The sequence below is a fragment of the Oreochromis niloticus genome, linkage group LG10 (genome assembly GCF_001858045.2).
Source record: "Oreochromis niloticus isolate F11D_XX linkage group LG10, O_niloticus_UMD_NMBU, whole genome shotgun sequence".
NCBI classification, from domain to species: domain Eukaryota; kingdom Metazoa; phylum Chordata; class Actinopteri; order Cichliformes; family Cichlidae; genus Oreochromis; species Oreochromis niloticus.
This window is the reverse complement of record NC_031975.2, coordinates 14,114,620-14,142,251: the sequence shown is the minus strand read 5'-3', so window position 1 is coordinate 14,142,251 and position 27,632 is coordinate 14,114,620. Positions and strand designations below refer to the sequence as shown.

General features: G+C 38.3%; 2 protein-coding genes across 3 annotated transcripts; one reads left to right on the top strand and one right to left on the bottom strand.

Annotated features, from left to right (window-relative positions):
- Positions 1-1,400: 1,400 nt before the first annotated feature.
- Positions 1,401-7,800, bottom strand: tmem135 (transmembrane protein 135). Its single transcript, XM_005472229.4, has 15 exons — positions 7,600-7,800; positions 7,133-7,260; positions 6,250-6,342; positions 6,070-6,103; positions 5,909-5,974; positions 5,596-5,642; positions 5,477-5,518; positions 5,248-5,376; positions 5,089-5,158; positions 4,790-4,957; positions 4,597-4,660; positions 4,395-4,471; positions 3,993-4,091; positions 3,818-3,885; positions 1,401-3,042 (listed from the first exon to the last, which is right to left on the bottom strand). The coding sequence occupies exons 1-15, from the start codon at positions 7,735-7,737 to the stop codon at positions 2,892-2,894; spliced, it is 1,374 nt and encodes a 457-aa protein (XP_005472286.1). The 5' UTR covers positions 7,738-7,800; the 3' UTR covers positions 1,401-2,891.
- Positions 7,801-12,249: 4,449 nt separating this feature from the next.
- On the top strand, positions 12,250-27,203 carry hephl1b (hephaestin-like 1b). Of its 2 annotated transcripts, none has more exons than XM_025910912.1 (20): positions 12,250-12,568; positions 14,274-14,518; positions 15,675-15,887; positions 16,166-16,378; positions 16,615-16,869; positions 17,526-17,694; positions 18,706-18,839; positions 18,980-19,111; positions 19,550-19,755; positions 19,984-20,125; positions 20,296-20,508; positions 22,995-23,211; positions 23,329-23,468; positions 23,545-23,670; positions 23,762-23,868; positions 23,967-24,201; positions 25,402-25,541; positions 25,675-25,828; positions 25,931-25,951; positions 26,790-27,203. In XM_025910912.1, the coding sequence occupies exons 1-20, from the start codon at positions 12,393-12,395 to the stop codon at positions 26,846-26,848; spliced, it is 3,297 nt and encodes a 1,098-aa protein (XP_025766697.1). In that variant the 5' UTR covers positions 12,250-12,392; the 3' UTR covers positions 26,849-27,203. The 2 variants fall into 2 exon arrangements, with proteins under 2 accessions (XP_025766697.1, XP_005472284.1); XM_005472227.4 differs by having other exon boundaries at positions 19,981-20,125.
- The last annotated feature ends 429 nt before the right edge of the window (positions 27,204-27,632 follow it).

The following is a 27,632-nucleotide window of genomic DNA, read 5'->3' as shown; positions in this document are numbered from 1 at the left end:
TTTACATCTTTCAAAGTAAAGCTAAGTGGCAAAGTTTTATAAATCTGCCTTTGGGGGGTTTGGTGATAACTATTGGCACTGGCTTTCCTAACAAAGACAATAGTCTTTGTTAGGAAAGCCCTGTTGCCAGTGTGACAACAGGGCTTGTTGTCACAGGATCTTTGCATTTTTGTAGTCAATAGATAATATGTACTTGAAAATGTACTTGTGACAAACTACTTGCAGGAATTTGCAAAGACTGACATTTCCCTCATCTGTGCATCAGTGTAAAATTAAGTTTTACAGAAGCTGTTTCATGGCTCTTGGGATTGCTGTACACTTTTGAAAGTTGATTTGGAACAATGCTCATCTACAAAATTGAGTGGTCACATTTTTTATCTCCTCCCCCTGTATGCATCATTGTTGTTGTGTATTTAAAACCGAGCTAAGAATTCTTTTTTTGAAAACAGAAAATGTAAGCATGGGGTTAGATCTTGGAGCATTTTACTATAGCCACTACGTAATCATGGGTCATGTGTACGACTTTTTGTTGCTATCATAGATTTTTACTCTTCTTTGGTTTTGTGAGTGTATTAACAAAACCATGGTGATGATTGTGGTGTTTTGTTGTTCTAAAAAAAATGTTTTTTAATTAAGAAATAATATGCATGTACTAGTTTGCATATAATCCTAATCTTAATTTTTTAAAAATATTTTAGTATAAAGTCATACAGTAGGTTTGCTTGGATTCTAAAATATTTTAAGTTTGCACTTAATCATGTGACATCGTTTGGGAATTAACGTTAACGTTTTAAGAATTTAAACAAATTTTAATTTATATTTTAAAACACTGCTACACACATAGTAGCAGTAGCAGGCACATTCTCATAAAACATAAGAGCACTTGAAATCGCTTGTGCTTACTTCCGTTAATTCTTTCTTCTTCTTCAGCTGAAACACTGCGGGCATCTTTGCTGCCCTCCACAGACAAAGTGCAGACTGTGCAAGACTTTACAAATAAACGGTGTTTTTCGAATTTTAGACGAGGATATTGCAAGAGAAGAGCTCATTTAAATGTCCCCTGCATGATATTTGGAAATTTTATATTGTCTGCTTGGTAGATTTGATAAATGTAAATTGGGATGTGATACACTGCACTGGTATGAATTTTTTCCTGATTACTGTTAAAATATACAGTAAAGTATTTACTCTGATACTGATATGATGTAATTTGTGTTGTACACTCAAACTTTACATAGTATCCTTGACTCAGAATTTTATTAACTGTAAAACATGTGTTCATTTATCAGTAAAACATGCAAATGCCACTCTTTAGTAAACGACAATCTTTTCCTGCAGACACATTATATCTTTCCAAACACAATAATAAATACATAAATCAAAACCAAAACCAAATTGAGCTGAGTGTTTCTTTTTATTTACAGAACACAGCAGCCTTAAGGAAATGCTCCAAATTCATCAGTTTACACAGTCAATCAAAGTGGAATTTTAGTGACAGGGTTCAACTTGGAATTTCCAGTAAATTTAGATTAAAATTCCCAATTCAGAGCCTGAGGATGTAAATCCAAGTACCCAAACTTATTAAACCGAGTCAAACTTACAATCACTGCAAAGCTAACTGCAATAGTCAGTGCACTGAACAAACAATCTCTTTAGACTGTAGCATAATTACATGTAACATTCAATACATTTAAATAACCCCACCTTTTAAAATATGAGGCGGAGGTGTGTTCATAGACAATTTGCACATTCCAAACAAGTTTAAAGTGATCACATTGCATGTGTTCATTTCCCTCCCTACAACAACTGAACTAATAATTTGGTTTCTTATGTGCAAGCAAAGAGTCTCAGTGCAATTCACAAGTGAACTTACTCTGCTTCAGTTAACGCTGTCAGTGTGAATGGATTTATTTTCCACCTGTGACTTTTAGTAAATGTAAATTGCAGTGAGATTTATTGCTACATCAATTTGACCGCAAATAACTCCTAAAATTGCCAAGTATCTCTTAAGGTGGATAAATTAATTGAAATAAATACTATCTACTGTAGTTTAAACAACTGGCTAAAATGGTACCTCTGTGTTTTGTATTGGAGGATCTACAACTCCCACTGCTACTATGGATAACTGATTGATAAGGCTACATTATTATATGTCCCCCTGCCTTTAAACACACATTCAGAAATGATCAGGGTGTAAAATTCTTCCCGCATTCTTCCTGCTTTTAAATCAGTGTTAAAACACATCGTTGTGGCTACTCCAACAGGAGTTGTGAGGTTTAATCTCTGTGAATACAACCACTCGAACAGCACAAAAATCAGAACAAACTGAATGGTAACTTGCCAAAATCCAGATTGTGATTAAAGGATAAAAGGAATGTGGCTGAAACCCTACGCAATCATTTTTATTTTCAAAAGCATTTAGTTATTGAAGGAACTGTCCCAGCTGCTAGATCACTACGTCGTGTCAAATACAAACTGATAATCTAGCAAAATCTGTTGTTCGTTCAGATCATTTGTGTTGTTTTTCATTTTCATTAGGACTAACAAATCTTCTTATTAATGTCCATGTCAATTCTGACAAAAATGACAGAGCTAAAATGAAATTGTACATTTCACTTTTTTCAAACAAGTGACCTGTAAAGTTCAGTCTTTGTCAGTAAGTGAGCTTCTACAGCTCAACAATTAACACTCAAGAAACCCTGCTTTGAACAGAACTTGGGTGTAATCCGAAGCATATCATTTTCATAACACATCACTACTTCTGCAGCATCACACCTTTAAAAAAAAACAAAAAAAAAAAACAAAAAAAACCCCTCAAGTTCCTCAGAGAGAACAACCAGGCTGTTAGTTTCATGTTGAGGTAACCCCAAAGTCAATCTGTTGGTCCCAAATCATCCAAGTTGGATGTCACCTCCCGGTAGAAGCACTGTCTTGCTGGGCACCGTGGTGTAACGGGGGTCCAGTTTGGGCACAAAGCCTTTAAAGTCTCTGGAAGCCTGAGTCCCAAACATGTCTAGCACCTGTCGGTTCATCAGAGCAAACCTAGAAAATCAGAGAGAGAAAAGACCCTGTACAGTTTTATTGAAGACAACACTAACTAAGCTGATGTTGAATAAAAGTGACAAGTGATCTAAAATATTGTTTGTTTATATGAGATTCCTGCAAAGTAACTTTGATATCTTCTTGTATGGTTTGGATCAAAGCCTGATTAACAACAAGCACTCCAAGTACACAGGCCTCTGCAAGGTAGCTCAATCTCTATAGAGATAGTAGTACTGTCATTTTCATATATTCATTTTGTTTTCATTGGTATTTTTAAACGTACTTTAAGAAGTTTGTAGTGCAGCAAAAATCAGATAAGGGTAGCATGACAAAGGTTTACTTTAAATATACAAACATTTTGTAGGAGTAGGTAATCGATAACAGGTATTGATTGGTAAATAACTGGACATGAATAACTTGAGTTTCTTATTTATTATTACACTACATTACATTTATAACTAACTAGCCAGCTTATTCTCTTTCTCTCCACAATTCTTTGCATGCATCTCATGTATCTCATACTGGGGTCAACTTGAAAGAAAAGCAGATGAGAAATATAAAAGTGAGGTCAGAGGTCAAATGTGACATGATATTTGGATGCAAACTGTAATGTGATATTTAGAATCCCCGCACACCAGTATAATTTCTGAAATGTTGCCAATACAAACGAATTCAGTAAAATTGTAAGCATATTTTTAAAGACATTTATTTGACCTTGAAGAAGCGGTCAGAGGTTCAAAGTAAGATGACATTTACAATGTCCATACATCCATACCTGCCCTGAGTTAAACGCAGCAGGAACTTCCAGTACGTTGGCCTGAGGTTCTGCACTTCCATCACAGCCTGTGTAGAAGCCATACATCAAGCATTATATCCTTGTTCAGCTTTAAAAAAGAAAAAACAAATTGTGTGAAGCATATGTATGTGAGTAAGAATGCATGTTTACTTACAGCATGGAAGCAGATCGCAGTGGAGATGGCATATATGATTGTGTCTGCATGTGGAATGTAAGGTAACCGGCCAGCCTCAATGCCCTTGAAGTAGATAGTCTAAAGAGAGGGATACATATACCAGACATGTATAACATACTACTAGCATGTTGTATATGTTAAGTGTATTTGTTGCAGTTTCTGAAACATGTTTACGTGGCTGTACTTGTCAGTGATTACTACATAAAACCAGGCAGAGATATCTGAATAATGATAAAAATGTGGTATTTATCAATAAAGCATTAATTCTGTTTTTTACATTAATGCAGGTTTATTATTACATTTACACTTTAGTTCAAAGACAATACATCAGGTATAAGGACCCCTTTTTTTTGTTTGTATGATTTTTGTGTTTGTTTTTACCTCCACCAGCTTAGAAAAGAGATACATGGATATTGTTGTGCTTTTGTAGAAGAACATTGAAACTCCAGCCAGGAAGCCTTGAGGAAAAAGAGAGATGGAGAAATATATGAGAAAAGAAGTTCATCAGCAAAGGCACAACAAAATCCCGAGGAGGATCACTCTGCAGGAATTTTATGTGACAGTTTACATCATCCTGTCTCACCAGCTATAAGCGCATGGAGTTCATCATCAATGTTACGCATCCAGCGCAGCAAGCAGCTTGTTCCCTGAGTGAAAGAGAAGCACAATATACAACAACGTGGCAAGGTTAGACCAGAAAAAGACAGGAAATCAAATGTGTAAGCAGGAAAGGAACATAATAAAGATACTAATAGAAAACAAATCGGCACATCTACCTTATAGATACTGACGAAGGAGCCTAGAAAAACCCCGAGCTGGAAGTTCTCTTTGTTGTAGAAGAGGGAGGGAAGCCGGGAGGGTTTCGAAAACATCTGTCTGAATGCTGATGGCACTTTAAGTAAACACTGAATCACGTAGCCAACACTGAACATCCTGACAAAACCCTACGGTGACAAATGATAACAAATCTTAATCAAGTATCATTATTTAAGCTGTAAATGAATGAGCATTATGAGAACATCACAAAGGATTGGGATCACACAAAAACTAACTTCTTGGGGAGAGGGAGACTTACTTTGACGCAGTAGGAAATGCAGTTGTCATTATAATGTTTGCAACATCTGTGTCTTGGTCCCCGTTTGCATCTGGATTTGAAAAAAAAAGAAAAAGAAAAATAGTTCATGTAAGCCACAATCCAACACACTGCCATGTTGTCGGGTGTGTTTTCTCTCACATCGATTCGAGCAGTTTTCTGGTGGAGGATAGAAGAGTCTTTTTTCTAGAGTCAGGCCTTTCTGCTGATGGCTGTGAATCATCAGCCAGCACAGAGTGTGTTGGGATCTCTTCTTTCCCAATGATGAATCTAAGACAGAAAACACACACCACTTCTGTAAACTTTTATCTATAAACCTTTTTCATCAGCAGTGAAAATGAAGGCATCAATAGAAACGGGAACGGCTTACTTCAATGCGGAGGATGCAAAGCCTTTGAGACCATCTTTACTCCTATAGCATAAAACAAAATTCAGCTTAAACTTAAAACATTAACACTTGCAACAATGCGTTCACTGTGCTGCTCTGACCTGAAGAAGAACATAAAGAGTGATGAAGTAATGCAGAACAACAGCACCTAATGGGAAGCAGAGAGAGAAAAAGAATCAAACATATGACTCATTTCACCACTGTGCAATCTGGTCAGAACTATAAAGCAAGTCATAAATGCTTCTTTTTGGATCAGTTGACACTTTTTACTGAAGTCTGTTCAGTTTTCACAACTGGAGTTTCCTGTAGTTGCATTATTAGACTCATAATCCAACAAAAAAAGAGAATCTTTTAATTTACATGATCTAAACCCAACTCTGAAAACCACCTTATAGCCCCGCCCTTTGACCTTACCTCGCCATGTTTAATGGGTTTGACAATGCCTCGTGTCACTGCCATGCGAAACAAAGTCTCAGTGGCCTGAGAACAAAATTACGCTATTAAAAATGTGGAAAAAGCAGACCCATTGCAGAGTTCACATACAACTACTAATATTCGAAAGAAGCAGCCCTTACAAGATTTGCCATGTATATTGTCAGCAGCCCTCTCCTGTGAGAATGAAAAAGAAAGAGGCGGGTTTTCAACAAAGACATGCTTGATAGAACCCAAAAAGTAAACTCTATGTGAATGAAACATGTTTGAATCTAGGAGAGACGAGAAAAAACCTACTGAAACGTAACAGACGGGTATCTCACCTGCTCTTGCGCTCCAGCAGGATAGCAATATAAGAGGCTGGCAGTGCTGAGCCAAACCCAACAGACCAGGAGTAGAAGCCTCCCAAAAGTCTCCTGCAGTTAAAATACACTGCATTATTTCACTTCCTTTTTTTTTCCCAGCTGGAACGTTTCAGTGAAGACAATCGCACACTGTCAGCATGAGATTTTGTCAGCTCTTCTGTCTTTCATTTTTCCATGATGAGGAAAGTATTATCCAAGTATTTAAAATGTGCACTTATAGACACGACAGATGAAGACAATCCGAGCTGATACTGTAGTCATACACTACTTTCTGCAATCCCTTATCCACAAGGGGTTGCCACAGCAGTGCCAGCTCCTTGTGAATAAGCAGATATCTCTGTATGTTTGATTGCCCTTTCTGATGTAACACCCAAGGGATTTGTGTCTCCTCCTGGAATCAAACCAGGGACCTTTAGCTTATTAGGCGAACCTTGACACTATAGAGCCACCTTTTACTTTACTCTAAATGGGACAGAAATTTACAAAATTTTTATTTTTAAAAAAATGTTTTCTTAAACTAGCAAACAAGACCATAAAGTTAATAGTGGGGTTATTTTATCATAGATGTCCACACAGGGTGACCCTAATGTAAACATGACCATGGTGGCCAGGACATGAAGCTCACACATTCAGATGCTGACAGGTTAAAGGAAAGGAGGTACACATGGAAGAAGCTAAAGTGACTTCAGCAGGTGTGGTTCACAGAACATGACCGTTCATGCTCAGTTTATCCATATATCATACTGTATACATTTCACTTTCGTTTTCATTGATAAAAATAATGGCAGTGCAGCTTAGTGCTTAGTTTGTGTTTACATACTCTCGACATGGGTTCACTGACCTGAGAATGCAGAAGAAAACGATGAAGAGACCCCCATTGGTGGTCAGGAAAGAGGTAGACCAAAAGATCTCTGGGATAAGCCTTTTAAAATAGTAATCCTTCTTCCTTCTCCTTAGAACTGCTGCTATCTGCAAAGCACAGTGAGTTACTGCACACTGGAGATCCAAGACAAATGCAGTTCCAACTCTGCTAAAGTTTACACTTACAGTCGTGACGAGTGCCCAGAGGGCAATGAAATTTACAAAGGGGAACCTGGTTGAAGTTGCATGACATGTTTTTGCTCCTTTACCTGATTGGCCAAATGTACAACTTGGACTTCGTACCTAAGTGTAACACTAGCGACGTGCCAGCTTATCTTTAGAGGTTTTCTGCGAACTGCTAAGCCATTTTACTTTAGTTAGCTCGCTAACTTTAGCTATTTAGCTAGCCTCAAAGTCTACAGTTATATTTCAGGTCAAACGTCTTACCAGGTAAAGAGGGGCGTATATTTTGAAGGACACCTCCAGAGCACTCCTAGTCACATCGGCAGCAGACTGCACACACGACGGGCTCCAAGTGTGACCGATTTCGTAGCAGTTATGCGGTATTTTGCTGAGAGCAGCCATGTCTGTGCACAGTGACAGCAGGAAGGTGGTAGGCTGTCGAGGATGTCGTGCGCGTTCGCTGAAAGGGGCGCGGTCACGAGGATGAGCTGTGCACGCGCCCAGCGCTGATCAATCAGAATCAGAATCAGAAAGACTTTAGTTATCCCCAAGGGGCAATTAACATACAACAGCACAGCATGACGTTGAAGATAAGGACAATAAGAACAGGCAATAAGAGTGAGATAATAAATACACAGAATATACAGTATATACACAGTTTTAAAAATTACACAGTTTTAAAAATAAAGTGACTGAAAGGTGAATAAATAACTGTAAGTGAGTAAAAGTGAGTAAAGTGTCGGCAGTATAAAAAGAGTGTAGTTTATGTTTATGGGTGTGGGAAATGGTCTTATCGGCTGGAGTTAAAAAGCAGGGTGGCTTTGGGTCCTGCAGGAAGTACAGCGGAGGCGTTGCCCAGAGGGGAGCCATTAAAATGCGGGGTGAAGAATGTGAGAGGGGTCATTGATGATTTTGGCTGCCTGTCTAAGGGCCTGTTGGCTGAAAACCTGTGCCAGAGTTCTGACAGGCAGGCCAATGATTTTAGAGCACACTGATGCAGTGTGCTCTAAAGATGGTTCCCAGGTATTTGTACTCCTGAACTACCTCCACTGGCTTCCCATGGATGGTAGTGGTGACTGAAGCAGCCAGATCCCTCTGCCTACTGGAGAAGGTCACCACCATGTCTTTGGTTTTGCTCACGTTCAGTTCAAGTTTGGAGCTGTCACACCACTCTACAAACTCCTGCAGAGCGGGCCCATGGTGTTGTGAGGGGCCTGACAGCAGTGACAGGAGAACTGTGTCGTCAGCATATTTCACCAGGTGACAGCAGGGGGGAGAGCCACAGCCCTGGGGGGAGCCAGTGGTGGTGGGATGGAGACCGGAAAGAGAGTTAGCAGAAGAGTCCTCTTTCCAAAGGTGCAGTAACAGTTGCGAGATGTTTATAGGTAGCCTGTTACAGGCAAGTCTTGCATCCAGCGACTAACCCAGATATGCCGAATCATTTCTTTGTTTCCGTCAGTGTACAATACAGAGAAAACACCAACAATCACACTACCCTTTATGAGGAAGCACTTGGTCACAGTGGGAAGGAAAAACTCCCTTTTAACAGGAAGAAACCTCCAGCAGAGACAGCCACCTGCTACGACTGGTTGGGGGTGAACAGAGGAAGACACGAGTGGACCACCACCAAAGAGCCACTAATATCATCCCACATTCTCACAGAAGCATGCGCTAAAATGAAAACCTTACTAGAGCTATACCTACATGCTTAAATCTGTCCTACGCTCTGACATTTAGAGTATGTATGCATGTACACACTATTAAGATTTTCCTCACTTTTTTTCATTAGTTTAGTAGTAGTCAGTGTTGGTCAAGTTACTTGAAAAAAGTAATTAGTAACTAATTACTGATTACTTCTCCAAAAAAGTTACTTTACTGACTACTTATTTTCAAAAATAATTAGTTACTTAGTTACTTAGTTGTAGTATAGTTGAAAAGACTCTAAATGTGTTGTGTTTGGGCATTGTAACATTGTAATAAAGTCTCATCAACAAGAAAGCAGAATTCAGAAATGTAGAAATTAGCCAGGTGACAGGACCCTATTGCAAATTAGAAGCACAGAATGGAATAATTACGTGACTGCAGAGATATGTTTTGCTCCTTTAAGTACCAGCTTTTTTCCAGTAGAGGCACAACTTCGTGCACCTATGGACTTTGGATCAACACGGTCTGGAAAATTTTGTAAAATCAATCAAAACTTATATCTTTCTAGAAAAATACTGATATGCTTTACAGTTATATGCAAGAAACATACATTCTGAACATTATCCCAATTTAATCACAGTGGAAATGCTAAAACATTCATTGTTGTGTAAATTCCATGTTGCTATTAGTCTTTACAAAAAAACCCCCAATGAACTGGAAACCGAATCTTTATCTTTTCAGAAATATGAGCTACCTGAAAGTATCCAGTATAATATTCTTTGTTCTCTTTTCTTTCTCCTCCATTAAATTCATACTCTGCAGTTCTCTGTCTGTTAAGGGAAAATCCCAAATGGCAAACTGCAAATATAAACAGAACACAATGAGACAGCGTAATCAATCAATCACATGTACATGGGTGAACGTCTCGAGAGAGAGTCACACAGTACACTTCTTTATTGCAGGTTATATAGGCACAACAGGGCGGAGGCAGTCTCCGCCAGTTCTCAGAATATAGATTACAAATGTATATCTTGCTAAAGAATATAGATTGCTTAACAGACAAATGCATATCTTGCTAAAACGTTCTGTTCATACTATACTAAACATCTGCTTAAGAGGAACTTTCCGTTCCTCTTTACACAGGACCTTGTCTTCACAGGCATTTGATAAGCGTAGGCAAGGCTTCATGTTTATCAGGGTGAATCGTCATTCAGAGTTTACACAATCACAAGCAAAGCATATTTGAATAATAAACAAAATCTTTTCACACTGTCCCATGACTATAGTTATGGTCTGCAAATTGACAGCATCTCACTGCACTGTATACAGTATGGAGAAAGTGATGGAAATGTTACAGAACAGGTATTCTTTGTTTAAAAACAAAATTAAATAGAAAATTAAATAGAAAACTTATACGGTACATCATCTAAAACTAAAGCCTGACCTCTACATATAGATACATTATATAGTCCACCAAGCTTCATGTATCTCCTTGTACTGTCCCAACTAGGTCAGCAGGTGTCATTCTTGCCTCCTAAATTATGACACAAAATTTCATGTTAGAGTATGTAAGGTTGTGTTGAAGGGAATGAGTTCAGTATGAGCTGGCTTTAAGAATTTCCACTTGTTAAAATGCAGGAGTGGCACAGTATTTCTACATATAAGAAAACCCCTTTAAACCTTAGTGAAATAATGTGATGTGCTCTTTATGTCAGCATGAAACACAGTGTTATATTAGCTCATGAAGGTTATGTTGTGGTTCCTATAATCATTTGTTAACACAAACCATTCAAGACTATTATAAGAGGAGTTTCTGTTTTGTTTTGTTTTTATTGCACTTAACACTGATCTATGAATCATTTGAGCACAAAAAGCATGAACCAATGTTGTGTCTACACCAAACATACAACTTAGTATCATAAATTACATCTATCTTTAGGCACTTTGTTGCGAGCAGCATGGTGCAAAAATGCATAGTTTGCTCCTATTTTAACTGAATCTGTCAAACATTTTAGTGATAACACAGCTTAACAGGCATAAAATAGTATTTTTTTATTATCTACAGCACATGAACAGTATCCGAAACTAATGTCCTTAGGAAATAAGAAAAAATCCTGCAAAGACCTGACACAGAACCTGAGAGATGCATTTGGTCTACTGTTCACGGCAAAACTATGATACTGGAAATTTCTGCATAAAATATCAAAAGTAAAAATAATTACTCTGCAGAAAAAAAGTTCCCCATCAGGATTAAATGGATTAATATTATTGCTGCATATGTTTAAGGTGGTGCTTATTGTAAATACTTTATACTATGCTTAAAGTCCAGCATCATATTCTATAAATTACATGTTTGCAGTGGCTGTCTTGTGAGGCCCACATCTTGGAAAAAACAAACAAACAAACAAACAGTTGTTCGTGAGTTCAGAAACACTTACCTGTTGTTCCTTGATAATGTACCAAAGGAGTTACCAACGTTTTCACACTTTTCTACATTTCTACATCACACACATTGGGCAAGGTAGATAGCAAGTGGAAAATCATGTGTTACTATGATAAATCACTTAACCTTGTTTACTTGCTAATGCTACCTGTGATTCCACACCTAGCACAGGTCATGACTGATCCTAACAGCAACTTGCTTCGCACCCTCCCATTTATACCACGAAAGTCTAGAGGTTTGTCCACAAAGCGCATGCACAAACCAGCAGAAAAAAGCTGCTGGCCTCTATGTTTGCCCTGGTCAATGGAAGAAGGATAATAGAGTCAGCTACAGTTCCTTATAAGATGGAAACAAGCCAAGCTTTCAGGACAATAACCAACTGCAGCCACAAGATGGCAGTAATGTAAAGGATCGATGCGAATAATCGATGCCTATTTTACATCTTACTAGATAAGAATAAAAAGATGGGGGTGTTAGGTTGCAGTTGTCAGTTGTATTATACCTTGACATTTAACTTGTGTACTATACTACTAAAAGCTGCTATTTCATCAGTCTACTGTAGGATCAAGGTAATTCTAAAATCAGAAACAAACGAAACTGTAAACACAGATCAAAAGTACTTTAAATGAAGCTGAAAAGTCAAATTAAAAATCCACAGTGCTTGACATTGCATTTTTGTGTAAGTGGATCAATTACCCTAATTTCCCAGCAGGCCGTTTCAATTACATCCAGAAAAAAAATAATTGACTTGGGAATACTTACTGGTTCTTATCCCTGCTCATCGGATACTACTGGAGGCGTAGCCTCTGGCTGAATAGACTAACTGTTTTGCTTTGAGTTTCGTAAGCACTGCGGTCCAGACGGACATTCGCACTCACATGGAAGAGTGAAAGAAGGTTACCACTTGTTCCTGTACCAGCAAAACCCGCTGATCACTTTGGACAGCATTTAAGACTGCTATCGGCTGAATATGGCACGGACTTTGGGGTTGTTTGCAACTTGTTTGCTGATTTTTCTTCTTTCATTGGGAGCGAACGGGGAGCGCGGCAGGGAGAGAGTTTATTATGTGGGGATCATTGAGGACTTGTGGGATTACGCACCAAGTGGAAAAAACCTGCTTAACGGGAAAGCCATCGAAGACGATGAGTGAGTTGACATTCTGAAAAGTATGCTCAGATAGTGGCGGCACTAATTGCTTGTAAATATTCATTTTTATTTTTAGCGCCTTTATATAATGTCTGAGATCACTCACAAGTAGAAAGTCATTATAACTCACGTGGGAATAAAAATAGACTGCGAAAGTAAAGACAGTTTAGAGATACAAAAAAGTTTTAGTGCAAAACTTGTGGATTATGTCGCGTGCTCGGGGTGTGACAGTGTCTAGACTTTGTGTGCTTTGCTGGCAGTCTAACGGATGTGCAGGAAAGATGACAATGACTAACAGCGAATTACTGTCTCCTCTCATTAGATTAGAGGCTTCCTTTACTGTGTATCTATCTGCCATGTGTCTTTATGTGCAGCCAATCACCAAAAAAGACGCACAGAGATCCTGTCTGACAGAAGCATTTGTATCACACCATGGTTATAAATTTAATGAGAGATGTGACAATGAGACCGTGTGACCCTTGCATTTCACAGTTTTCAATTTCTGGAAAAAAAAAACAAACATGCAAAATAATACTGTTAATGCGACTTGTAATTACATCACATGTAGCCATTTACAACTCACAACATTTGTCTGTGTTTCTGCTGCTATAGTTCAGGAACCAATACCTAATAATCAAAAATCATTTTATTATATTAAAACAGAGGATATCAGACTGGACACATTGGCAAATTTTTCATGAAATGAAGGAATTCCCATGGGTGTTGCACAATGATTGAAACAAATTTTGTCCTTCCTGTCAGAGAGATAAATAATTGCGAAGCATAAGAGACTTGCTTCATTCTTACACAATGCCTGACATTCCTAAATTTAACTAAATCTCTAGACTTGCTAAAAACATTCTCAAAGTGTACAGGCTGTACTTAAACTGTCTCAAGCGCAAGCTGTTTAATCACTGCAGGGAATGTTTATCTTTGTTAGATATCATATTGTCTTTTCACTCCCATTTCACTGCAAACTGAAATCATAAGAAGCTTTAAGATGTTTCTTCCTGCCATTTGTATCCCATCATTTAAAATGTGGTATTGCGTCAAATCAACTTGACATGCGTTTGCATGGCATTAGATTAATAAAGCCATATGTCGTTTTGTAAGACAGTGAAGGGGAAACGAATAAGCAGTGTTGGAAGAATGTTATTTTGCTCTGTTCAGGTTCTGACTGAAACAGCGGTAATCAGACAGGCATCAAGGTTTTCAGTGAAACTCATTTGAGAATCTGTTTAAGATAATCTTACTTCCAAAAGTGCATCAGCTACAGTTTCAACAACCTGTTATTAGTTCCCCAAAACATGTTATTAAAATAATGATATGTCTAATTGTTAAAGACCTGCAACCACATGCAATTTGTTCAGTGGCTTTGCATCTATTCTTACACCAAGTGAGACCTAGTCCTTGTTTGGTCTACAATGAAATTCTAGCCGTTAGACAATAATCAAAATTGTATAAACTAAAACATCTATCAAGGGCTTTTGTGAAAACCTAGAAAGGCAATGCACTTACTTTTGCTATATTTGTATAAGTTTGATTGAAAGCTGGTGTTGCAGTGTGGAACTTGACGTTGACCCTAACAAATACAAATGCAAGAAAAGTATTTTTCTTGTCTGCCTCCGACACACTCTCGGAATTCTGTATAATCGCTCCACTGTGTGTCTCACATTCTTATTGTTTCCTTTTCAAACTTTCTCAGGCATGCATCAATATTCCTACAAAGAGGCTCCCACCGAATTGGAAGTATTTACAAGAAAGCTGTGTTCAGAGAGTATACAGACGCTTCATACAGTCGCCTGTCTCCTCGACCTGATTGGCTGGGCTTCCTGGGACCCATACTGCGTGCTGAGGTTGATGAAACTATTGTTGTCCACTTAAAGAACTTTGCAACCAGGAACTACTCTATGCATCCCCATGGGGTTTTCTATGAGAAGGATACAGAAGGTAAAATGTTCCATACTACTGGATGTAGACAGAAAAATTCATGGTGCTTTTGCACACAGAGGCACACCTACAAGAACAAAGTGCTCTCAGTGAGGGTTTCAAAGTGTCATTTAATCATACTGAATATTACCGATTGTTGCTATATTCAAAATTTGTAATAAGAACTGAATAATATAACTTTTTAAAAATCCAAAAGGGCTTGCAGTTACATGAAACAGCTAACATTGTTTATGAACTTCCAAGAAGGCGTGGCACTGTTCTCCTAAAGCATTTCCTTTAAGTGGACAAACAGTATCATCAACACCATTGTACTATTTTTTTATATTATCCAATGACAAAATGTATTTGACCAGAAGACACTGGGGGACATCGGGGAAAAAAAGTAGGCATAAGTGTAACATAGACAGAGTGACTCAGTTTACACATGAGAAATTGTAGAAACAGAACAAAAAGTGGCACACCACAATTCCAGAAAATGAGTGACTGCTATGGCAGATGTTTTATAAAGATATGTCTCCTAGGTTTAACTCGAACTTTACAGCTCTCTGTTATGCAGGAAGCCCGTACACCACCCACCCCCACCCCAATTTTGTAAAGGGGACATCCTGCTAGAGTACACTTGAGAGCTTTGTGGAAATTGAGACTACAGCTGCAGTCCTTTTCTACTTAAAATAGAGAATGGTTATTGTTATGCTTTGTGTCATGGTTTAAAATCAGCAATTTTATTAAACATAAGGAAGGTTAAGTGGCATCTTTTTGCTTAAACTGGAACTTGAGCAGAAAGATAATGAGATCACATGAGAGTGGTGTCAGCACATAAAGATACTGAGAACTGAGAAAGCAGTTCATTCTGTTAAACCTTGTCCCGATATTCAAACTGTATCAAAGATCAGTGTTCTCGTGACTTCTCATTTATGCTTTGTTTTCATACACACTGCCATAGAAACTAAAGGCTTACCAGAGAGTAGAAAAAAAAAAACAATAGAGAAAACTGATACTACCTTGACTTTTGAAACCTGCTTTAAATAACATCCTTGTAAATCTTTTCTAATATTTTCTACAACATTCTTATTGAGACTATAAACTATAATATCTCTGCTCAGCTGCTTTCTGAACAGAGTGATCTCTTTGTAAACATTTTCCCTTTGTCTAACAGGAGCCCTCTATCCAGACGGGACATCAAGCAACTTGAAGAAAGATGACTGTGTCCCTCCAGGAGGCAGCTATACCTACCGCTGGGAGGTCAAACCTGAGTTTGGCCCCACAGATGATGATGCCAACTGCCTGACCTGGGTCTACCACTCTCATATTGACGCCCCCAGGGACATCTCCTCAGGACTTATTGGGGCGCTGCTCACGTGCAAGAAAGGTACAAATACATTTGACAAATATATTTGATTGTATGTTTGTGTGTTTTGCCTGCTGTATGCAGCTCTCTGTATGCATAAGTTGTATGTTAAATCAAATGTATTTCTACATCCTAAGCCTGTAGTCTCATTCAGAAACAGCTTTTGTAAAAAAAAAAAAATAACACCAAAACATTGCTTTACTTGAAAAACTGCCAACAAAGGATTGCCGTGAAAATCGCACACAGTGGGACGCCAGAAGGAAACAAAGATTACGCATGCTCCTTTTCTTTGAGTGCAGGAGCCTTGAAGGAGACTAATGAACTAAATGCAGCCGAGGGAGACTCTGTCATAAAGTCCGCCCGCAGTGATGTCGACCAGGATGTTTTCTTAATGTTCAGTGTGGTGGACGAAAACATGAGTTGGTACTTGAAAAACAACATTCAGAGATGTTTTGATCCAGAAACAGTTGACCCAGAAGACCCAGACTTTAAAGAGTCCAACCTTATGCACGGTGAGAGAGAGATATTTGAAGTCTTCTAGGATCATTTAATACTGAACTAACTGCACACATTCAGTTGGGCCAAACCAGCTGATGCAACTCAGCAATCTGCATCATATAGTTTAAAATGTGTTCACGGTGAATTCACTTCACATTTCTAATTCTGACAACAAAGGCTGTAAGAGAGGTTTTTGATGGCTAAATGTCTCATTGTCCTCTGATTGTGTGTGTTTTTCTCTGTGTGACAGCTATTAATGGATACATGTTTGGTAACCTGCCTGGAATCGAGTTATGTCAGCACCGTGCGGTAGCCTGGCATTTGTTTGGCATGGGTAATGAGGTAGATATTCATTCTGCATTTTTCCATGGGAATACCCTGCTGGACCGTGGTCACCGCACTGACGTCCTTAGCCTGTTCCCAGCGACGTTCGCAACAGCTAAGATGGTCCCAAAAGCAAATGGAAAGTGGCTGCTGGCCTGCCAGGTTAATGACCACTTGCAGGGTAGGATACTTGACCTTTAACCTATGTGTCACCTTTGACCTCCTGCTACAGGACTTTGCTGACAAAGGAAATACCATTTTCATGGGGGTGCTGCTGTTTTGTCAAAGCCTGAGCATTCCCACAGCAGAGATTAGCATTTCTATTCTGAGCCTGCCTGGACTTGTAAAACACTTTCTAGAACTCGGCTGAATTTAAAAGCTGAAGGGTATGAGCAGACATTTTATTATTTGTTATTATTTTCAGGCTGCCCAAAATCTAGTGAACATAACATTGAGAGAGTCATACAACAACTACCGCTAATTCCTGTGAAGAACTATTACTTCTTATAAGGCTGTGCCTTTTATAATGGCTTTCTCTTGTTCCTGACCCTTTGAAAAGAAAGTAACATTACTGTTTTATAAACCTATTTAGGCTGCAAATGACATAACTGACAGTTGTAGATCCGCTCAGATTTTGAGAATAAACCCAATTTCCTAAAAGATAAGGAAGTTAAACATTTAAAATGAACTCTGGAATGTTTTTATCATTTTATAGACAGTTACTGTAGCCTGGACCCCTGCTCAAAGGTCTACATCACAGCGAGTTTTTACTTATCTAAATTATGGTTTGTACGTGTGTGTGTGTGTGTGTGTGTGTGTGTGTGTGTGCTGTTCCAGCTGGGATGCAGGTCTTTTATGAAGTGAGGTCGTGTGACAATGAGGCCGGATTCATGCTGACAGGTGGAGTTGTAAGGAATTACTACCTGGCGGCAGAGAAAGTCCTGTGGAACTATGCTCCCTCAGGAAGGGATTTGATTAACAACGTATCCCTTACTGAAGCAGATAGGTGAGCAACATATTGCAAAATGCAGTCTAAATAATGCCACAAAAGTTTATTCTGTTCTCTGGACAACGCTACGTCCAGATGAACAGAATCAACTTTGGGGGATTTACTTACCTGGATGATCAAGACAGTCTAAATAACGGTTTTGTGTACCTCAAAATAAAAGTTGATTTATTATTTAGCCCAAAAAACTCAAGAGGAGACTTAAACCAAACACACCATCAGTCAAACCAACATAGTTCCATGCCAGGTTTCCCCCAAAACACACTCAAGATACCTTTACGGGTTGATCTTGTCTCTTTATCTCTGTCAGTACTCCTAACTCTAAAATGGGGCTTGACTTTCTGTGTGCATGCCCCCTGGAAGGGGCTGATTATACAGTACATGTGATGCTCATTCATGTTGTGTGGTCTGGTTTGAGCGACCAATTCCAGAGCATGGGTCACAGCCCCCAGGTGGAGTATGACGGTAATGCAGGTGAACAATGTGATTCTGTGTGCAACAAGTAAAAAAAAAAAGTTTAAAACCTTGTAATGAAGTTTGAAAGTATCAAAACAATTTATATATAATCAAATCTTTACACTTACACACATATTTACGCACTGAAAAGCACGTCATCTTTCATAACTTGCATGGAGAGTTGAAATGTAGTGACGGCTCCTAGGTGACAAAAGGAAATCTTTTAATAGAGAGTCAGAGTCGTGTGTAAAGGTGCAGGCAGGTGGTAGACTTTCAAAGATTTCAAATCAGATAATAGAATTCTCAAGTTTGGGAATAGTTTGTAAAGATTCAACAGTGTAGATGATCATGCAGTAACCCATCTGTTATTATTATCTGGTATTTATCGCTGGCCTGACACCAATTTATGTTCTAAGTAAGTACGTAAGGTCTAAGTAAGCCATTTCCCATCACTTTTACATCTATTGTCACATATTTACTGCAACCCACATCCTTCTCATTTACAGTTTTTGCTTCATTTTCTTCCTCCAACTATCCCATCTCTTTCTTTTGTAGTCCATCAGATATATTTTTTGGCAGAGATGAAGGAAGGCTCGGTGGTCAGTACATAAAAGTGATATACAAAGAGTACACAGATGATACCTTCACTACTGAGAAATCAGCTGATCTTGGACATTTAGGAATATTGGGTAAGTCCTCCCTTTCTTTACCATGATCTGAATAAAAGTCAACCATTCTCTTTTGTTACATGTTTCCTGATACACTTTTACCAAGTTCACTAAGTCTCAAGTTCTATTATCTGATTAGTGTTCCTCTTCTATTCATTCAGGTCCAGTCCTGAGGGCAGAGGAGGGCGACACTCTCAGAGTGACATTCCTCAATAAAGGCGATAGAAACTACAGCATCCAGCCTCATGGCCTTCATTATGATAAACACTCTCAGGGAAGCAGCTATGAGGATGGTGAGGAAGCAACGATACAAACACAAATAATACTGGCACAGTTAACCCAGCAACTCAAGGAGCTGACATATCCTGTAATTCTTAGGGGACACTACTCATTCTCTAAAAACACAAGCTGAAAGTAATGATTAACTGTTGAGACTGACCAGAGCATAAATTTGGATTACTGATACTTTAAAAATAGTTACTGCAAAAAATGACTATATCTCTACAAATTAAAAAAAATGTAAATAATCACAAAAAGTAAGAAATAAAAGCTGTACATGAACTTGTTCATGATCAAACAAAGTGCAGGTTGTTTGATTAATACCTATGATATTTTTTTAAGGTGTTAAGCATAGTGAAAAGAGAATCACAGTGCCTTTTGACTGCTGGTTGCACAGACAGAAAGTTAGAGTAAACCAAATTGTTTGTACTTCTTTATCTGCAACACTGCAGGTGTTGAAAAGCCAGGCTCCCATGTTGGTCCAGGTGAGAACTTTACTTACACCTGGCAGGTCCTGGAAGGCCCATCATCATCTGATTCTTCCTGCATCCCTTATCTCTACTACTCTGCCACCGATCCTGCCAAAGACACTAATTCTGGACTAGTTGGACCTCTTCTTGTATGCAAGAGAGGAGCGCTTTTGGACGACGGCAGACAGGTGCTGCTTTGGTTATCTATTCAGACACGCTCTCATATTAAAAAAAAACAAAAAACAAAAAACTTTAAGGAACCTCTGAGTTAATAGTTAATAGCTAAAATCAAAATAGCACTCGCCTTTTGTTTGACAAGCTGTTGGGGATTATCACATTTATTAGAACTTTAACAATACAAGATGGCTTTAAGTGTCATTTTAAAGTGCTTTTTTGTCTCGATTGTCTAACAGAAGGATGTAGATAAGGAGTTCTTCCTTCTTTTTTCTGTCATGGATGAAAACATGAGCTGGTATTTGGATGAGAACATTAAGAAGTTTGGCAGCAATGAGACTGATCAAGAGCACGAGGACTTTGAAGAGAGCAACATGATGCATGGTAATCAGTCTGTTTGGTGAAAGCAGCTGAATAGATATTACCTTACCTATTTATCTGAAAAGCTATTGAATCAGTGTTGATTGTAACTCAGATTTTGTTATATTTGAGACCCGGTTCAGGTGTGTCTTTGTATTTATTTCATATTTTTTTTTATCTTCTTTTCATTTCAGCTGTAAATGGACGCATGTATGGGAACCTTCTTGGACTGGAGATGTGTTCAGGGGACAAAGTCAGATGGTACACCTTTGGGTTAGGTACAGAAGTGGACATCCATGGTGTGTATTTTGAGGGAAACACTTTCAACAAACAAAGCACAACCCGGGACACTCTCAACATTTTCCCTCACACCACTGTAGCTGTCGACATGAAGCCTGACACTCCTGGTTAGTCTCACACACACGCACACACACACACACACACACACACACACACGCACACTGACAAAAACATGGTTATACAGTACAAACAGGAAGTTATCCAGAGAATCTGGTTCACATTGTCCTCATGTATGTTTGAGGCTCTTATCTGAGTTCTGCTAAAGGGAAATACCACAATGAATGATGTTGGAGTATATCTAGATTTCTTTAACAGCTCCTCCTCTGTTTTTTTTAATTATTAGCTATGCCATTTACTTTGTTCCACACTAGACATTCCATTACCTTTAGGAAACGTGTTACTTACCTCTGCTCTTTTCAATTATCATCATAACCCTAATGGTAAATGCTCATTCACGTAAATATATATGTTTTTTTGTATATATATATATATATATATATATATATGTGTACAAAAAACAAAAAACAAAACATATATATATATATATTTACGTGAATGAGCATTTACCATTAAGGTTATGATGAGGTAGATATATATATATATATATATTATATATATATATATATTATGGTAAATGGTAAATGCTCATTCACGTAAATATATATATATATATGTTTTGTTTTTTGTTTTTTGTACACATATATATATATATATATATATATATATATATTATTATTATTATTATTATTTTTATTATTATTTATCCCAGTTTGGAAATTATATCCTTAAATACAAATGGAAATTTCGCAGTCCATAAAAATGCTATATGGTTATATATGACAAAGGGGAGTATGGATAGGTAGCTAAGTTAGCACTATAGATCTAAATAGTGGTATGTAGAATAAAAATAGAATATTAGAATTTCACTTATCAAAAAAAACAAAGCAAAGATCTAGATTCACAAAATATGCAGCATCTGTATGATCATATTGTACAGACATTTGCAAAACAAGGAAAACCCCAAGGAAGCTAAGCTTTGCAAAAAAAGGTGCAAACAACATCTTTTTTCCTGCAGTGGTAATCACTGACAGTTTATTATTGCGTTGTTTTGTCACATGCTTTTCTTCAGCGTGACTCAAAATACATGCAGTCAAACTGACAGGAAACATAAGCTAGGTGCCATTTGAAATAAACATGAAATCAAAGGTTTTTTGTACTCTGTGCGTTTATATCTATCATGCCATGAAAATGTACTTTTCCCCCTTCCTAGTTCCTTATGTTTTTGTATTTCATCAAACATATTTTAATAATTAGTAAAAATAATAATAATAATAATAATAACTCAAGTAAATATAATATTTCAGTTTTTCAATGATGATTTCATTAATTGATTGAGAGAAGTTATCCAAACCTATAGCCCTGTGTAGAAAGTAATGATCCCTGAGTTAAAGCTGAGTTCATTTTCACATGTTACACTCATGCCTGATTAATGCAAGACCTGTTGAATCAAGAAATCACGTAAACAGAACCTGTCTGCACAAGTGAAGTAGGCTAAAAGATCTCAAAAAGTAACACTTAAAGCCCCAGTGTAAAGAAAAAAGCTGAGAGACAAAATCATTGAGGTCTGTTGGTCTGGAACAGGTTATAAAGCAATTTAAATATAAAGTCTTTAGTATTCTGGTGAACCACTGTGAGAGCCATTATCCACAAAAAGAGAAAATCTGGAACAGTGGGGAACCTTCCGAAAACTGTGTCTGCCGTGACCAAAACTACTTACTCCAAGAGTTACTCCTCGATGGCTTTTCCAGGATGTCACAAAAGAACCCAGAGAACATTTAAAGAACTGCAGGCCTCACTTGCTCCGATTAAGGTCAGTGCTGATGATTCAACAATAAGAAAGACACTAGGCAAAAAGGCAAAAAGTCACTGCTGACCAAAGAGAACACAAAGGCACATCTCACGTTTGTCAGATAACATCCTGATCATCCCAGAGACTTTGGGGAAAGTATTCTGTGGACTGATGAGACAAAATGACTTCACACCAACAGTCAAACATGCTCTTGGTAGTGTGATGGTCTGGAGCTGCTTTTCTGCTTCCGGACCTGGGCGTCTTGTCATAATTGAACCATGGAGACATGAATTCTGCCAATTCTCTATCAAAAATCCATAACGGCAATGCCCGGCCATCAGTCCATTCCCCTAAGCTCAAGCTCACTCGGCTTATGCAGCAATCCAAAACGCACCAGCAAGTTCAAAGCACAATGAAGGTTTTGGAGTGGCCAAGTAAGTGACTTAAATCAGGTCGAGATACTTTGACTTGACTTTAAACACACTGTTCATGCTTGAAAACCGTCCGATGTGGCTGAATTAAAAAAACTTCTGCAAAGAAGAGTGGGCTGGAATTCCTCCACAGTGATGTGAAAGACTTATTGTCAGTTATTGCAAACATTTGATTGCAGTTCATTCTGCATAGAGCGACACAATCAGTTATTAAGTTTGCCTTTTTCACGTGGGGCCCTTTTTTCACAGCACTGTATATCCATGAATGTGTCCAAATCCTTAACCTTTTCTTGTTTGTTGTTTCTCCAAACAGGTGTGTATGAGGTGAGCTGCACAGTAATAGACCACTACTCAGGTGGCATGAGGCAGCAGTATAAAGTTAATCAGTGCCCAGGAAAAAAAGTAAATCACAAATACACAAAGCTGAACAAGACTGCGCGATATTTCATCAGTGCTGAGGAAATAGAGTGGGACTATTCACCTAAGAGAGACTGGGAGCTGGAGAAACACCATAGCACACCAAAGGACAGGTGTGTGAGGGAGATAATTGCAGGATGATGCGTTTCATTGTTGAAGCCACAACCTGTAATTTATGCCATAACTTATTACTGTTTGTTAATAGAAGCAAATTGCTACTTGTCTCCCAGTCCAGGCAACATATTTGTGGGAAAAGGAAAGAACAGAATTGGCTCACGCTATAAGAAGGTGGTGTATAGAGAATATACTGATGACACCTTCAGTGTTCAGAAGAAAAGGCAGCCCGACCAGCAGCATTTGGAAATTCTAGGTAAGCTTAACTGTTCTTTATTTGGTTTTTACTAAGAGAAGAATGAAGATGACATCTGTTTTATTTTCTCCTGTAGGGCCAATAATCAAAGCAGAAGTAGGAGAGCAGATTGTGGTTATATTCAAGAACAATGCCACCCGACCATACTCGATAACCACACATGGCGTTAGGGCCAGCGGTGGACACATTGCTGTCAATCCCGGTGAGAAATTAATTTTTAAAGGGGCTTACAAAATGCTGGCTTTTTTAAGAAGCAGTAGGATTCATACTTTATATGTTCTCTGAACCTTCAGGCCACTTTATCGAAGTAACTTGGGATGTTCCTCAAAGCTCTGGTCCAGGGGTCACGGATCCTAACTGTATCTCTTATATCTACTACTCCACTGTTGACTTTGTTATGGTAAAAATAGAAGCACATCATTTACAGGGCAACTTGAATATTTAAGCAGGAGTTGAAGTATTAGATTACATTCTGACAAGGTGTTTGTTTATGTTCAGGATCTGTACAGCGGCCTTCTGGGGCCTCTGGTGATATGCAGGCCTGGGACTCTGAAGCGTGGGGAGGGTCCCGATAGGGAGAGGAGTGACGTGGAGAGGGAGTTTGCACTGCTCTTTATGGTGCATGATGAAAACAAGTCCTGGTATTTGGGAGACAACATCAGAACGTACCTTGGCCTCAACCCTGAGAACTTCACTCCAGATGAAGAGTTTGAGGAGAGTAACAAGATGCACGGTAAGAAGAGTGAACGGGGGAGGCACAAAAAGTAAAACTGCCTAATTGGCCAAAGAATTAAACATGAATATCTTAAAACTGCACAAAAAAAAAATAGTCTGAAAGCAGGTCAACTGAGCATTTTTCAAAAAAATATATCTGGAAAGGCATTTGGTATATGAAGCTAAAATTTCACAGCACTCATTATACTCAAACTTTGGACCATAACATTTTTAGGCAAATTGGAGCTCGAGCAGATCAGAGATCGAGCAGGCTTGTGTTGTTGAAGATTGAATTAATCAATATTTCAATTTCCAGTGTATAAAACTTGCAAAATTTGCTGAGCATTGCTTACCTTCTGCTCTCATCTTCCTTTCCTGGCCTGTCTTTCTTACATCTTTTTTAATCTCTCATATTGACATCTCTGCACATTGATGTTTAGTCAGAGACACATTTTGTGAGAGAAACAGTTTGTTTCGTGTCTGTTGAGCTGTTTGAAAAGTTGCATCTGAAATCTGAAGCGTTATTCCATTTATGCTCACTCCTCTTCTACTTTGCAATTGCTTAAGTTCGGCAATTGCAAATTTACATCTGTAGCGTGAAGGCATCGTAGGGATGTCATTGTTTTCTTGTTACTGAGGAAGTATCTCCATGCTGCCACTGAAAGGCATGCCAGCCTGCAGCTCGTGAAAAATAAACTCAACCAGTAGTAACATGCATTAACCTGTCTACTTACTCAATAAATGACGGTGCTTGAATGATGTTTTGGATCTTTGCTGGATTGCCTTTCTGGCCCACTTTAACCCCTGGCTATATCACAAAATAGGCAAATCTGGGTAAAGTTAGGGCACGGTGTAGAAGTGCTAATAAAATTCTTCGTGAGCAGAGTTAAAGAACACACAGTTTCAAGTTTCAAATGCAAATTATATAAGATAAAATAAAATACATATAACATATAATAACAAGCAAATCCCCAAATTAAGCCTACAAACATCAATGTACATCATATCATCTAAAGTTGATCCAGCAGGAAGCAGGAACATTCCACTTCTCTTTATCAGAGAGTAGAGAGTGAGGTTAAATTAAATAAAGTCCTGTACTGGATACAAAATCAGTCCTTTGTTCCTCAGCTTACCTTTGATGAGTGTGTTTGCTTTTATATTGTCCTGTTTCTCTTGTGCGCCTTATCTCTGATTCTGTGTGTGAATGTGTCTGCTGCAGGAATTAATGGGAAGCTCTATGGGAACCTCCATGGATTGGAGATGACTCAGGGCCAGAAGGTTGACTGGTATCTCATTGGAATGGGCAACGAAGTGGACATGCACACTGTTCACTTTCATGCAGAGACCTTTACTTACAAGGTTTGTTTGTGCTTTGTTAGTGGTCACTCGTAGCGAGAAGACCATTTTTTCTTCACACCGAAAGAATCATATCTCCGTTCATATTTCCTCTTCTCTGTTCCCCTTTTTTTTGCACCACTCTTATGTGTGCCAGACGGACCTTGTGCACCGTGCAGACGTCTTTGATCTGTTCCCTGGGACCTTCCAGACTGTGGAGATGGTGGCTGGAAACCCAGGGACATGGTTGCTCCACTGTCATGTGACTGACCATATCCATGCTGGCATGGAGACCACTTTCACCATCAAAGGTTGGTCAGTGTAAAGGATCTGCGGGGCAGTCTCTCATGTTAATGCACTGTCACCTGTTAATTAGAAATGAGTTTAACATTTCGCTCGTTTGTTTTGTTCAGTTCCAGAAAACTCCTCGCATGGTAAGATCTGTTTTTTTCATGTAAAAATTGTTACTGGGTGGAAGATTTCACTATTGTGTCACTTTAACTTTATATCAAATAGAGCCTAAAAATCATGCAACTTAATTTTGTAGGATACATGATTGAAAAATAAAATTCACACAGAATATTGAATTTCTTTAACAACTTTTGTATTATGTCACTATTACTGTTTCAAAGGACTGCATTGCATTACAATAACTATGATGTCATTGTCACAAAAATACACTTTAACACACTGGATTGCTATTTATACTTTTAAAGATTGTTTTTTAAATGTATTATGTGTCTGAATATATTCCTGATTCTGTATCCTGTGCCTGGAATTACATACCAGACATGCATAAACACTGGAATATTTCTTGAAGAGCAGTGGCCTTTTTTATTTGGTTACTACCACAGCATATCATTCATCTGTCCTCTGCTGCACACCATCGGTCACAAGTACCGCAGGACAAAGCATTTCCTCTGTTTCCTCTTACTGTTATGTAATTCATGGAGAATGTTTTTAAAGTTTATCTGTCTTTGCTCTGTTTGTATCGGGTAAAGCAAAACAGTCATTTGCGTCAGGCATCCTTGTGGCACTGTTGATGCAGTGCTGCTCAGGAATTTTTGACTAAGCGTAAATGTTGATAAGACGGGTGTTACGTTAGTTTATGTGTTAGTGTTCCCTTTTTCAAAGATCAAACATATGCATTTCTAGAAAACTGTTACGTGCAGCCCATAACGGGGAAGATTAATAGATTTTTGGGTAATGTTGTAATGCTTTTTCTGGCTTCCCTTATCTCTCACTTATATTTCTTTTCTTTTACACCACCAGGAACTAAAAGCTCCATAAAGATGCTGCTCTCGCTGTTTGTTCTACTGGCTATAGGTTAATGATGAGGGACTCTGACAACAGATTATACGTGTGGACTATAACTGTGGTCACTGATGCACTTATAAAACACGGAGTTGCTGTCACTTATGCGTTTGATTGACACCATGTACATAAATATCAAGCATGGCCCAGGCCAGTCAAATTATATGTACCACTTTACAATCATGTATAATGTTCAATATGACTTTATGCATTAGGATGAAGGAAACAAAGTATTTTACAGTTGGGATTTGTTTCTGTTGCTGCTTTCTGTCATATTGCACTATGTTGGCTTGGATTTTTTTGTTTGTTTTTTTGCTATCAAATACTGGATTTCAAGTATGAATGTGCAATAAAAAACATTTTTCAGCTGCATTGTGGCATGCGTCAGTGTGAGTAATTCATATTCTTGTGCTAGCACAACAGTGCTGGGTTTGGATGTGGAACAATCTGTCCCACTAGACACCCACAGATTTCTTTTCTAGATGTGAACACTTGAGGAGAGTATGTTTTTAAGACAAGCTATACTTATTTATGCTTAGAAATGAGTACTAATGAGTAGAAATTTCAGAGAGAGTAAAGATTTATTGTAGAATAAACAGTACTCATGGTCTGCCATACCACAGACGAGAAAAAGAGTGTAAGCAAAGCAGTCACAATACATTTATCTATAATAGCAGAATTTTTATGAACCTGAAAGGTGACAAAATGGAACAAATTCCCCAAATTTGACTCATTTTACTGTTTTTTAGCTAAGCTTGAGCTTTGCATATGGACCATGAACCGGGATGCCTGTGCCAGGAT

Coding starts and splice junctions, on each gene's coding strand:
- tmem135 (XM_005472229.4), bottom strand. CDS start 7,737: ATGGCTGCTCTCAGCAAAATACCGCATAACTGCTACGAAATCGGTCAC. Junction 4,472..4,596: donor ACTCCATGCGCTTATAGCTG/GTGAGACAGGAT, acceptor TTTTTCCTCAAG/GCTTCCTGGCTGGAGTTTCA. Junction 4,092..4,394: donor TCTTTTCTAAGCTGGTGGAG/GTAAAAACAAAC, acceptor CCCTCTCTTTAG/ACTATCTACTTCAAGGGCAT.
- hephl1b (XM_005472227.4), top strand. CDS start 12,393: ATGGCACGGACTTTGGGGTTGTTTGCAACTTGTTTGCTGATTTTTCTT. Junction 16,379..16,614: donor AGAGTCCAACCTTATGCACG/GTGAGAGAGAGA, acceptor TCTGTGTGACAG/CTATTAATGGATACATGTTT. Junction 24,202..25,401: donor GGAGAGTAACAAGATGCACG/GTAAGAAGAGTG, acceptor TGTCTGCTGCAG/GAATTAATGGGAAGCTCTAT.